The sequence below is a fragment of the Nerophis lumbriciformis genome, linkage group LG03 (genome assembly GCF_033978685.3).
Source record: "Nerophis lumbriciformis linkage group LG03, RoL_Nlum_v2.1, whole genome shotgun sequence".
Classification (NCBI taxonomy): domain Eukaryota; kingdom Metazoa; phylum Chordata; class Actinopteri; order Syngnathiformes; family Syngnathidae; genus Nerophis; species Nerophis lumbriciformis.
In genome coordinates this window covers 8,619,180-8,632,931 of record NC_084550.2, presented here as the reverse complement: position 1 = coordinate 8,632,931, position 13,752 = coordinate 8,619,180, and the positions used below count along the sequence as shown (strand labels likewise).

The 13,752-nt window shown below is 37.9% G+C and overlaps 1 protein-coding gene across 1 annotated transcript; it reads left to right on the top strand.

The window, feature by feature from the left end:
* Positions 1–9: 9 nt before the first annotated feature.
* Positions 10–12,207, top strand: LOC133578557 (uncharacterized). Its single transcript, XM_061932996.1, has 4 exons — positions 10–215; positions 4,797–4,929; positions 5,001–5,134; positions 11,221–12,207. The coding sequence occupies exons 1-4, from the start codon at positions 102–104 to the stop codon at positions 11,923–11,925; spliced, it is 1,086 nt and encodes a 361-aa protein (XP_061788980.1). The 5' UTR covers positions 10–101; the 3' UTR covers positions 11,926–12,207.
* Positions 12,208–13,752: the final 1,545 nt, after the last annotated feature.

The following is a 13,752-nucleotide window of genomic DNA, read 5'->3' as shown; positions in this document are numbered from 1 at the left end:
AACCAAAGACGTGTGTTGTTTACTGCACGATGTATCATGCTAGCTTGCTACATTTCCCTTTTCCTATAGTTGAGTAAACTTCTAAACTCTTTACAAAAAAAATGTCAAACATTGTCTATTTGTCTTTACCCCACTGGGATGGAGGCTTCAAAAAGATTCGTTTTATTTACTTGGTCAATGATTCGTCTTTTACTCTGACAGAGTGTCCACGAAAGGTACGTGAAGTATACATCAGTGTGAGATATAATTTCACCTATTTGGGTTAAAAATGTTTTTTGCAAACCAGTAATTATAGTCTGCAAATGATGTGTTGTTGTTGAGTGTCGGTGCTGTCTAGAGCTCGGCAGAGTAACCGTGTAATACTCTTCCATATCAGTAGGTGGCAGCAGGTAGCTAATTGCTTTGTAAACGTCAGAAACAGCGGGAGGCAGGGTGCAGGTAAAACGGTGTCTAATGCTAAAACCAAAAATAAACAAAAGGCGAGTGCCCCTAAGAAAAGGCATTGAAGCTTAGGGAAGGCTATGCGGAACGAAACTAAAACTGAACTGGCTTACAAAGTAAACAAAAACAGAATGCTGGACGACAGCAAAGACTTACTGTGGAGCAAAGACGGCGTCCACAATTTACATCCGAACATGACATGACAATCAACAATGTCCCCACAAAGAAGGATTAAAACAACTGAAATATTCTTGATTGCTAAAACAAAGTAGTAGTTGAGTAAACTTCTCAACTCGTTAAAAAAAAAAGTCAAACATTGTCTATTTGTCTTTACCTCACTGGGATGGAGGCTTCAAAAAGATTTGTTTTATTTACTTGGTCAATGATTCCTCTTTTACTCTGACAGAGTGTCCACGAAAGGTGCGTTGAAGTATAGATCAGTGTTTTTCACGGCACTCTAATATCACCTATTTTGGGTTAAAAATATTTTTTGCAAACCAGTAATTATAGTCTGCAAATGATGTGTTGTTGTTGAGTGTCGGTGCTGTGTGGAGCTCGGCATAGTAACCGTGTAATACTCTGTCGGAAACAGCGGGAGGCAGGGTGCAGGTAAAACGGTGTCTAATGCTTAAACCAAAAATAAACAAAAGGCGAGTGCCCCTAAGAAAAGGCATTGAAGCTTAGGGAAGGCTATGCGGAACAAAACTAAAACTGAACTGGCTACAAAGTAAACAAAAACAGAATGCTGGAAGACAGCAAAGACTTACTGTGCAGCAAAGACGGCGTCCACAACGTACATTTGAACATGATATGACAATCAACAATGTCCCCACAAAGAAGGATAACAACAACTGAAATATTCTTGATTGCTAAAACAAAGTAGTAGTTAAGTAAACTTCTCAACTCGTTAAAAAAAAAAGTCAAACATTGTCTATTTGTCTTTACCTCACTGGGATGGAGGCTTCAAAAAGATTTGTTTTATTTACTTGGTCAATGATTCCTCTTTTACTCTGACAGAGTGTCCACAAAAGGTACGTTGAAGTATAGATCAGTGTTTTTCACGGCACTCGAATTTCACTTATTTGGGATAAAAATATTTTTTGCAAACCAGTAATTATAGTCTGCAAATGATGTGTTGTTGTTAAGTGTCGGTGCTGTCGAGAGCTCGGCAGAGTAACCGTGTAATACTCTGTCGGAAACAGCGGGAGGCAGGGTACAGGTAAAACGGTGTCTAATGCTTAAACCAAAAATAAACAAAAGGCGAGTGCCCCTAAGAAAAGGCATTGAAGCTTAGGGAAGGCTATGCAGAACGAAACTGAAACTGAACTGGCTACAAAGTAAACAAAAACAGAATGCTGGAAGACAGCAAAGACTTACTGTGGAGCAAAGACGGCGTCCACAATTTACATCCGAACATGACATGACAATCAACAATGTCCCCACAAAGAAGGATAAAAACAACTGAAATATTCTTGATTGCTACAACAAAGTAGTAGTTGAGTAAACTTCTCAACTCGTTAAAAAAAAAAGTCAAACATTGTCTATTTGTCTTTACCTCACTGGGATGGAGGCTTCAAAAAGATTTGTTTTATTTACTTGGTCAATGATTCCTCTTTTACTCTGACAGAGTGTCCACGAAAGGTACGTTGAAGTATTAGATCAGTGTTTTTCACGGCACTCTAATTTCACCTATTTGGGTTAAAAATATTTTTTGCAAACCAGTAAGTATAGTCTGCAAATGATGTGTTGTTGTTGAGTGTCGGTGCTGTCTAGAGCTTGGCAGAGTAACCGTGTAATACTCTGTCGGAAACAGCGGGAGGCAGGGTGCAGGTAAAACGGTGTCTAATGCTAAAACCAAAAATAAACAAAAGGTGAGTGCCCCCTAAGAAAAGGCACTGAAGCTTAGGGAAGGCTATGCAGAACGAAACTAAAACTGAACTGGCTTACAAAGTAAACAAAAACAGAATGCTGGACGACAGCAAAGACTTACTGTGGAGCAAAGACGGCGTCCACAATTTACATCCGAACATGACATGACAATCAACAATGTCCCCACAAAGAAGGATAAAAACAACTGAAATATTCTTGATTGCTAAAACAAAGTAGTAGTTGAGTAAACTTCTCAACTCGTTAAAAAAAAAAGTTAAACATTGTCTATTTGTCTTTATCTCACTGGGATGGAAGCTTCAAAAAGATTTGTTTTATTTACTTGGTCAATGATTCCTCTTTTACTCTGACAGAGTGTCCACGAAAGGTACGTTGAAGTATTAGATCAGTGTTTTTCACGGCACTCTAATTTCACCTATTTGTGATAAAAATATTTTTTGCAAACCAGTAATTATAGTCTGCAAATGATGTGTTGTTGTTGAGTGTCGGTGCTGTCTAGAGCTCGGCAGAGTAACCGTGTAATACTCTTCCATATCAGTAGGTGGCAGCAGGTAGCTAATTGCTTTGTAAACGTCGGAAACAGCGGGAGGCAGGTTGCAGGTAAAACGGTGTCTAATGCTAAAACCAAAAATAAACAAAAGGTGAGTGCCCCTAAGAAAAGGCATTGAAGCTTAGGGAAGGCTATGCGTAACAAAACTAAAACTGAACTGTGTAGCCTGTTGTTCACTATTCTTTATTTAAATTGCCTTTCAAATGTCTATTCTTGGTGTTGGGTTTTATCAAATAAATTTCCCCCAAAAATGCGACTTATATATGTTTTTTTCCTTCTTTATTATGCATTTTCGGCCGGTGCGACTTATACTCCGGAGCGAGTTATAATCCGAAAAATACGGTATATTCTCACTAATAACAAGTGAGTATGAGTACGTATTTTCTATTGTTTTATTGAAAATAAAACAGCAAAGTCCATTTGGCTGTCATCTGTTTTAATTATGAGACACAATTGTGTCAAAGTCATGATTTTTTTTTTTCATGCTTGAAAATAAGAAATTATTACTTTAAAAAAGTAGTTTTATACTTGAGTTGAGTTGAGTTGAGTTTGAGTTTATTTCGAACATGCAAGCATACAACATGATACATCACAATCTCCAGTTTCTCTTTTCAACATGTTCGAAAAGGGTTAGGAAGAAGCAGAGCTTATTTAATCCTACCCCTTTTCTTTTACATAACAGTTGCTAAAACTTTTGTTCACTTCCTGTTCTCAATTTATTCACAATATACTCCATAAGTAATAACAATAAAAATAAGTAAATAAATAATAATTGGTGAAGTAAGTTACATTTCATATGTTGAGATAAGTAAGATTATTTTGTGAGTGAAAGAATGAAAGAATGGATGAGTTAAATACATTCAGAATGTTTATCATGGTTCTTCTTCTTTATACTTTGTAAACACTTTAAGTTTGAAGAGTTTCTTGAAGTGGATCATATTAGTACATTGTTAGATTGCTTTGCTTAATCCATTCCATAATTTAATTCCACATACTGATATACTGAAGGTCTTAAGTGTTGTACGTGCCTACAAATGTCTTAAATTACATTTTTCTCTAAGATTATATTTCTCTTTTTTTGAGAAGAATTGTTGTATATTCTTGGGTAGCAGGTTATAGTTTGCTTTGTGTATAATTTTAGCTGTTTGCAAATTCACTATGTCGTAGAATTTCAGTATCTTTGATTCAATAAATAAAGGATTTGTGTGTTCTCTATATCCAACATTATGTATTATTCTAACTGATCTTTTTTGTAACACGGTTAATGAATGAAGTGTACTTTTGTAATTATTTCCCCATATTTCTACACAGTAACTCAGATATGGTAACACTAGTGAGCAGTAGAGAATATGAAGTGATTTTTGGTCTAGAACATGTTTTGCTTTATTCATTATTGACGTGTTTCTTGCTACTTTATGTTGTATATTTTTTACGTGAGATTTCCAGTACTTGTGAGTGTTGATGACACAGCTTTGCAACAGTTGATATTCTAGTTTCAAGCATGTTTTACTCAATATAGGTCATCAAATCTCAGCAACAAGCTGTAATATCTTACTGAGATCATTTAGGACCAAAACCCTTAAAACAAGTAAAACACTCTAACATAAAATCTGCTTAGTGAGAAGAATTATCTTATCAGACAGAAAATAAGCAAATATCACCCTTATTTGAGATATTTCATCTTACTTAGATTTAACTTTTTGCAGTGGAGTTATATACATTTTGACAAATTCTACTATTCATAGTCACGGTGGAGAGTGGATTGGGGCGTGGAAAATTGTTCTACTCCGTGGAGGGGGCGTAACAGAACATATTTGAGTACCACTGACCTACAGTGAATTGGTCTTAGAGTGGCCCTTGCTGGAAGTAGTTGTACACACTTTATAATACACTACTAACACAAGCATTTGTGTTTCAGGGTGTGGCGGCGGTGCCTCTCTTTTTAGGAGCCGATCTCTTCTCCAACACCGACATCCGGCCCGAGAATCATCCCCGCTGTCACGCCAAATATGCCAGGAAAGGCCTGTCCACCAAAATACAATTTTCTTCCGGTAACAACAACAAAATGAAAACAAAGTCACCCCCAATTGGGCGATCTTGACCGGCATTTGATGTGTTGTAGCCTTTAGGTTCCGTGGCTTGAAGGTGCCCACGTCCAACAACGGCCTCTGGTTCTACAGCATTCACGGGCTTTTTCGAGTGGCTTTTGAAACGTACACCAAGCAGGAGCAGCTTGCAGTGGTGGAGAACTTCCAGGTAGGACTGAACTTCCCCAGGTGGTAATTATGTTACTGTTAATGCATCTACTGAGACTTAAGCCTCTCGTGTCTTTAAAAACTAGTGACGCCTCTGTTTCACACTTCAATCAAGGGTCCCTGAATGCACCACAATTATTTGCTATAAGAAGAAAAAGTGAAATTTAAACATAACTTTGTCCGATGCTACCACAAATAGATTTATCGTATTCTTAACATTCTTCAGTCACCTCATCCTGGTTCCCCATTGTCGGTGCTACAGTATGTATGAATGCGTAAAGGTGAGCTTCGATGGCGTTACGACGTCTGTGTTGAGTGATTAGATGCTGGGTTTGCGGAATGAACCATTTTGCATTTTTGAAAAAGGGTGTGACATTCCTGTACACCAGGGGTGCTCACACTTTTTCTGCAGGCGAGCTACTTTTCAATTGATCAAGTCGTGGGGATCTACCTCATTCATATATATAATTTACATTTACTTATTTATGAAATATATGTTTTTGTTAACAAGTTAAAGGTGTTTAATGATAATGCAAACATGTTTAACACATATAGTTAATATTGTTAACAAGTAAAATGTGTTTAAAGATAATGCAAGCATGTTTAACACATATAGTTAATATTGTTAACAAGTTAAAGGTGTTTAAAGATAATGCAAGCATGTTTAACACATATAATTAATATTGTTAACAAGTTAAAGGTGTTTAATGATAATCCAAGCATGTTTAACACATATAGTTAATATTGTTAACAAGTTAAAGGTGTTTAAAGATAATGCAAGCATGTTTAATACATATAATTAATATTGTTAACAAGTTAAAGGTGTTTAAAGATAATACAAGCATGTTTAACACATATAGTTAATATTGTTAATAAGTTAAAGGTGTTTAAAGATAATACAAGCATGTTTAACACATATAGATTCCTTTCTTTCATGAAGACAAGAACAAAAGTTGGTGTATTACCTGATTCTGATGACTTGCATTGATTGGAATCAGACAGTGGTGCTGATAAGGTCCGCATTTTCGAATGGAGGAGAAAAAAAGTCCTCCTTTCTGTCCAATACCACATGAAAGTGGTTGGTTTTTGGCATCTTATTTGTCCAGCTTTCGTACTCCTTTGTATGCACTTTACAAGAAATACATTGTCGGCAAACTTCGTAGCTTGCTAGCTTGTGCACGCCAGATTTCTGAGACTCCTATTTTGTTAGCGCAACTGTGCAACTGTGCAGTCGGTCTTTGGAGTTTTGACGACAGGTACGGCGCCACAGTCTGTTGAAATAAAGTGTTTCTCGCCTTCCAGTCGGTAATTTTAATGAGCTGGCAGCAGCCAGCGTCATCTCAGAAGACCCTCGGGTGCCATGAATGTCAATCAAGTGATGAAAGTGACGTCATAGTGAAGATTTATGATCGCTCATTTTTAGGACAATTTTTTTAATGCCTGACTGGTGATCGACTGACACACCCTCCGAGATCGACCGGTAGCTCGCGATCGACGTAATGAGCACCCCTACTGTACACATTCCTTATTTGATTCAAACAACCGTATCATTGAACGCTGACGGAATTTTTTTTTTTTTTATCTTAACTTTTATGCTGTCGTCGTCTTTTATAACAGACAGATATAAATGGAAGAAAAAAACATTTTGAAATGTTTGCAAAAGCATGGCCCCCCCAAGTGGTCATAGTGTTCATGCGAGGGGCCGGCCTTGCAAAAATGTCTCTGATTTTAACCTCTTAAGGCCCAAGCTGTTTATTTACATGCTTTTTTTTTATTTCTCTTTGCTATTTGGGCTTATTGGACCCTAATTAGAATAAAAACTAAGAATCATCTTTTAGTCCATAAGTACACAAACGTGTACTTCATATTTAGTGACATGCTAATTCTTATTTTTACACTTTTTTTTCTCCAAATTCTATTGTATGTTATACTCTTCTGACACCACCAGATGGCAGTATAAGTGTCCACATAAGCGGCCATAAGACCCCAATTCAGTAGTGTACACAATTTGGGAAATAAGAGCTAAAAGGTGCTGTCCACGCATGTGGCCACTAAGCCTTAAGGCAGTAGAACAATATGATTTCTTCCAGCCAATACCATGAAGAAAGATGATAGTAATAAAGTTGTAATTACGAAGATTATGGCTCATTCAAGAACTGGAGCTTTAAAGGGGAACATTATCACAATTTCAGAAGGGTTAAAACCATTAAAAATCAGTTCCCAGTGGCTTATTTTATTTTTCGAAGTTTTTTTCAAAATTTTACGCATCACGCAATATCCCTAAAAAAAGCTTCAAAGTGCCTGATTTTAACCATCGTTATATACACCCGTCCGTTTTCCTGTGACGTCACATAGTGATGCCAACACAAACAAACATGGCGCATAGAACAGCAAGCTATAGCGACATTAGCTCGGATTCAGACTCGGATTTCAGCGGCTTAAGCGATTCAACAGATTACGCATGTATTGAAACGGATGGTTGTAGTGTGGAGGCAGGTAGCGAAAACGAAATTGAAGAAGAAACTGAAGCTATTGAGCCATATCGGTTTGAACCGTATGCAAGCGAAACCGACGAAAACGACACGACAGCCAGCGACACGGGAGAAAGCGAGGACGAATTCGGCGATCGCCTTCTAACCAACGATTGATATGTGTTTGTTTGGCATTAAAGGAAACTAACAACTATGAACTAGGTTTACAGCATATGAAATACATTTGGCAACAACATGCACTTTGAGAGTGCAGACAGCCCAGTTTTCATCAATTAATATATTCTGTAGACATACCCTCATGTCAGCAGGCCAGGGAAGCTAGGGTCGATATTCTTCTCTTGATCATCTTCGGTGGCATAAGGGACGGTGTGAGCCAAGACATCCAGGGGGTTTAGCTCGCTCGTCTGCGGGAACAAACTGCCGCCATTGCTTGCCGTGCTAGCGAGGTCCTTTGTCGCTGAATTGCTCACACACTCCGGCAGATTCACTGGGGGTCTGGCGGCAGATTTCTTTGACTTTATCGTGGGAAATGCATCTGCTTTGAGTGTCGCAGGATATCCACACATTCTTGCCATCTCTGTCGTAGCATAGCTTTCGTCGGTAAAGTGTGCGGAACAAACGTCCAATTTCTTGCCACTTTCGCATCTTTGGGCCACTGGTGCAACTTGAATCCGTCCCTGTTCGTGTTGTTACAGCCTCCGACAACACACCGACGAGGCATGATGTCTCTAAGGTACGGAAAACAGTCGAAAAAACGGAAAATAACAGAGCTGATTTGACTCGGTGTTTGAGAAAATGGCGGATTGCTTCCCGTTGTGACGTCATCGCTCCGAGAGCGAATAATAGAAAGGCGTTTAATTCGCCAAAATTCACCCATTTAGAGTTCGGAAATCGGTTAAAAAAATATATGGTCTTTTTTCTGCAACATCAAGGTATATATTGACGCTTGCATAGGTCTGGTGATAATGTTCCCCTTTAAAAAATGATACATATTTGGTATCATTACTATAATTGTGATGATTACATTAACTTCAATGCCCAAAATAGAAATGACATGAATGTCAAGATAATGATTACAAAACGGATATAACACATTTAAAAATTGTGCTACAAGATTTTTCAGGTGTTAAAATGTAATTACTGTGTCAAAGTGGGGATGTTGTACCAAGGCCCACTAATGTGAATATGAAATAAATCTAGCTGTGAAAGTTCAATAATAACATTGCACAAATAATATCTAAGACTACCTACACCCCCTATCTACAATTCGGAATGGTTCTTTCCAACTGGACGGCGGCAAAGTTAACGTCAAACATTTCACTCAACACAGACGTCATAACGTCATCAAAGCTCACCTTTATGCATTCACACAGAGCACCAACATTTTGGAAGAAGGATGAGGTGATAGAAGAAAGGTACAAATATGATACATCTATATTTGGCAGCATAAGAGCAAGTTACGTTGTTTAGTTTCATTTTCATTGCACATAACTGGTGCGTTCACGGACCCTCGATTAAAGTTGGAAACAGAGGCATCACTAGGTTTTGAATAGAGATCCACCGATATTGTTTTTTCAGGGCCGTTACTCATATTTTGTCCTAATTGTTAGCATTTTCTAGTCATGAGTCACATTACCATTGATGTATCGGACAATCTCTGCATTCTGAAGTAAAGAAAAACTTGACAGATTAAAAAAATCATATTTAAGCAAGTAGTGATGGCTTATAATTAAATGTGGCAAAGTTATTTTTTATTGAGGGCCACATTGCAGTTAGGGCCACTTTTTTTACAGTGAATATATATGAATTTTAATGTATAATCTCGTGTGTATTATTACACAATTCACTATGCATTTTTAAAGTAGAAATTGATGGACAACGTACTTGCTTTTGAAATCATAAGTCAGGGGAACAAATATTTTATTTGAACAAAAAATGTTTGGAATAAATGTCAATATAACTTTTTCACCAAGGGCCACATAATAAAAAGTCAAGGTATGCAGGATAATTTGTATATATTTTTATTTTGTAAAAAGAAATGCTGAAACAGACATTACATTAGTATTTAAAGACAAAACTTAGTGTCCATTTCGTGTTATAGGCGACAAAGTGTACTTTTATTAATTATTACAGGGGTTAAAAAAACTTACATTTAAAAAAAAAAAAAAAAAGAATAAAGACGTAATGTAATGAGAAAAAGTTTATTTTTTATATTAATACACTTTGTCACTCAAAACACAAACCTGATCCTAACTTTTGTCTTTAAGTATATCTTTTTTTAACAAAATAAAACAATTTCGAAATGGCCCCCTTTTTGACTTTTCAGTATGCAACTCTTCGTGAAAAAGTTTGGACACCCCTGAGTTATTAGTATCAAATTGTCAGCTTTTTCTCATTGCCTCACAAATGTTTGCTCTTTTTTTTTTTACTGTTTTTTGCGGGGAAACAAAACCCAAGCTGCACTTTGGACAGCCCGGTGTTTTTAACATGTTTTTTTTTTTTTGCAAGTTCAGATAATTCTCAAGTTTTAAGACATGCAATATTTATGTGGAAACTGAAATAAGGAATATGTTTAGTATGGAAAGATAAAGTGCTTTATTGACGCATATTATTTCCAGCCTTATTATTTCCACATAACACGATGTTTACCATGAATTGATTAACGTGGACCCCGACTTAACCTCTAAAGGCCTTAGTGGCCACATGCGTGGACAGCACCTTTTAGCTCTTATTTCCAAAATTGTGTACACTACTGAATTGGGGTCTTATGCCAACATATGGACACTTATAGTGCCCTCTGGTGGTGTTAGAAGAGTATAACATACAATGGAATTTGGGGGGAAAAAAGGTGTAAAAATAAAAAATTGCATGTCACTACACATGAAGTACACATATGTGTACTTATGGACTAAGTACATCATATTAAAAGATGATTTTTAGTTTTTATTCTAATTAGGGTCCAATAAGCCCAAATAGCAAAGAGAAATACAAAACACATGTAAACAAACAGCTTGGGCCTAAAGAGGTTAAACAAGATGAAAAACTTATTGTACGGAATATGTACTGTACTGTGCAATCTACTAATAAAAGTCTCAATCAATCAATCAGTCATGGGCCACGCCTATAATTTGACACCCGTGGGCCGTATCTTATGATTATTTAATTTTGTGGTTATTTTATATCAAAGTTGTTGGCACTTTTTTGTGCAATTTATTTTTTTTTAACAATTATTTTGTAGGGTTATTTAGATATGTTGTCATCTTTTGAAGTAAAAAAACAAAACAAAAACTGTATGGTTTTAAAAAGCTGAATTTAAGCAATAGTTAAGTTTAGTGGGATGGGAGCCCAGAATTTGATGCTGCGTCCCTACCTTTATACTAGAGCTTGTACTTGATTTTGTAGGGTTATTTAGATATGTTGTCATCTTTTGAAGTAAAAAAAAACAAAAAAAAAAACTGTATGGTTTTAAATGTGTTTTAAAAAGCTGGTCAAAAAGCAAAATTTAAGCAATAGTTAAGTTTAGTGGGATGGGAGCCCAGAATTTGATGCTGCGTCCCTACCTTTATACTAGAGCTTGTACTTGATCCCTCTGTAGGACCTTTGGAAGTCTCAAATAAACGACAGCCCGCTGAAGACGAGCTACAGCCTCAGCGAGCAGCTGGACGCCGGTCCCTCCGACACCAGGATGGATGGTCTGGATCTGGAGGCCACCACAGCAAACATCTCAAAAGAACACGATCACTGCTACTTTTCACAGCAAAGGCGTCCGCTCGTGTTGACGCTCAGGAGTAAACTTCAGCGCTTGGACGCTAAACTTTCCTCCGAGGCCGAGAGCTTCAAAGAGCAGCAGTTGGAGACCCTCCTGCTTTTTTTGGACCACACGGAGCGATGCCTCGGCGGGACGTTAGAGGAAAAAGACGTGGCGGACTCGGTGCTGGCGCTGCTCAAGTCCAAAGAGTGGAGCTGCGTTTATTCCAGCCCCCTGCTGGACGCCGTCGCCCGGTGGCTCGGCCGCCAGTTCAGCTCGGCCAACGGGAGCGTGAGCCGCGGCGTGGAGGGCTTCAAGGAGCGGCACATAGAGAGGATCAGCGAGCTGCCGCCGGCCGAGGAAGTGGCCGCCGAGCTTTTCCCGGAGGCCATGAGGACGCTGCTGCTCCACTGGATGGGACTGAGCCAAGAGGCGGACGCGGCCAAGCGACGCAGCGAGTATCCCATCCTGCTTCTCATCCTGGAGTTCGCCAACCACAACCTCATCACCGGCGTGGCTCACGTCCTCTACTCCACTCTCATATGCAAATAAATATCAGTATTCATTTAGTCAAAGCTACTTTTCTGTAACATTTTGGAATCGAATGATTTTGCATCATCTTCTTTCAACTTTAAGATGAGATGAGGACCACTGCTATATTTGTCACATTTTGTTCAAATATCATGCGGTCTAAAACCAATCCAATCTACTGCAGGTCAAAATATACACTATATACAGTACAGGCCAAAAGTTTGGACACACCTTCTCCTCATTCAATGCATTTTCAAGACTATTTACATTGTAGATTGTCATTGAAGGCATCAACACTATGAATGAACATGTGGAGTTATGTACCGTAAACAAAAAAGGTGAAATAACTGAAAACATGTTTTATAGTCTATCCATCCATCCATTTTCTACCGCTTGTCCCTTTTGGGGTCGCGGGGGGTGCTGGAGCCCATCTCAGCTGCATTCGGGCGGAAGGCAGGGTACACCCTGGACAAGTCGCCACCTCATCACAGGGCCAACACAGACAACATTCACACACTAGAGCCAAACTAGTTTCTTCAAAATAGCCACCCTTTGCTCTGATTACTGCTCTGCACACTTGGCATTCTCACGATAAGATTCAAGCACACCTGTGAAATGAAAACCATTTTAGGGGACTCTTGAAGTTCATCGAGAGAATGCCAAGCATGTGCAAAAAGTAATCAGAGCAAAAGGTGGTGTGGAGAATGCATATATGTTTAAGAGTTATTTCTTTATTCATAGTCATGTTTAAATCAGCTAGTGTTTTTCCATTTGTACTCTTTCTATTTGTATCTTATATCCGCAAGTAAACATTGTGTGTTACCTTGAAGGCTTGCACTGTAGGTGTTGGAGTACTCCCTTTTGTCTTATCTGTTGTAGAATAATGAGGCTGTGTTCCTTTCTGGACAGGTGGGGGCTTTCTTCGTGTGCAAGAAGTTGGCTCTTCCGTTTGAATGTTAAGACCAATTCGAGAAGCCGATATGAATGTATTGGTGTGGGCTGGCCTCCTGAAGCCTCAGTAAAGCATGATAATATTCCTATTCTGTCTTGATGGTCCTTCTTACTCTGCATAAATGTCATCTGAAAGAACTTGGGATTGACCAGTAACTTTATAATTTCCTGGGAGGGAAGACTGGTCAGACGCAACATTAGCTACTTTGAAGAAATTAAAATGTAAACATGTTTTCTGTTATTTCACCTTTTTTGTTAAGTACATAACTCCGCATGTTCATGTATAGTTTTGATGCCTTCAGTGACAATCTACATTGTAAAAGTCATGAAAATAAAGGAAATGCATTGAATGAGGTGTGTCCAAACATTTGGCCTGTAATGTATATTTATATTTCTTATTAATTTGTATCAGTTCAAGTACTTTATAACCCCCTAAGGCCCCAACCATTAACAGACAAAGGTTCTTCACATAGTAGGAAACTCTTCCATAGCTGATAGTGCCATGATGTCAACAAAATCATGTAAAAATACCTTAATCGAACAGACAATGGCAACAATCAAATATTTTAATACAAACATGTATTAATGACTAAATATAAATACTACTTTTAGTATGCTCTATTTAAATTACTAGTAATTGTCTTAACACATTTTTAGGGTTGAACTGGTTCAAATGTGTATATCACCTTGTCCCTTTTTGGTAGCATAATATACTTTTAGACAACATTCACAAAACTTGTAATACAGAACTTCATATTCTAAGACACTAATTTCTGTCTCTTTACTCTATTTTTGATAATTCCTGTGCTACATAGTAAAATGAAGGTCAGTAAAGAAAATCTTTAAGATTTTTTCCCCACAATTACTTTTCCAAAGCTACAACTTTAATTTTTCAGA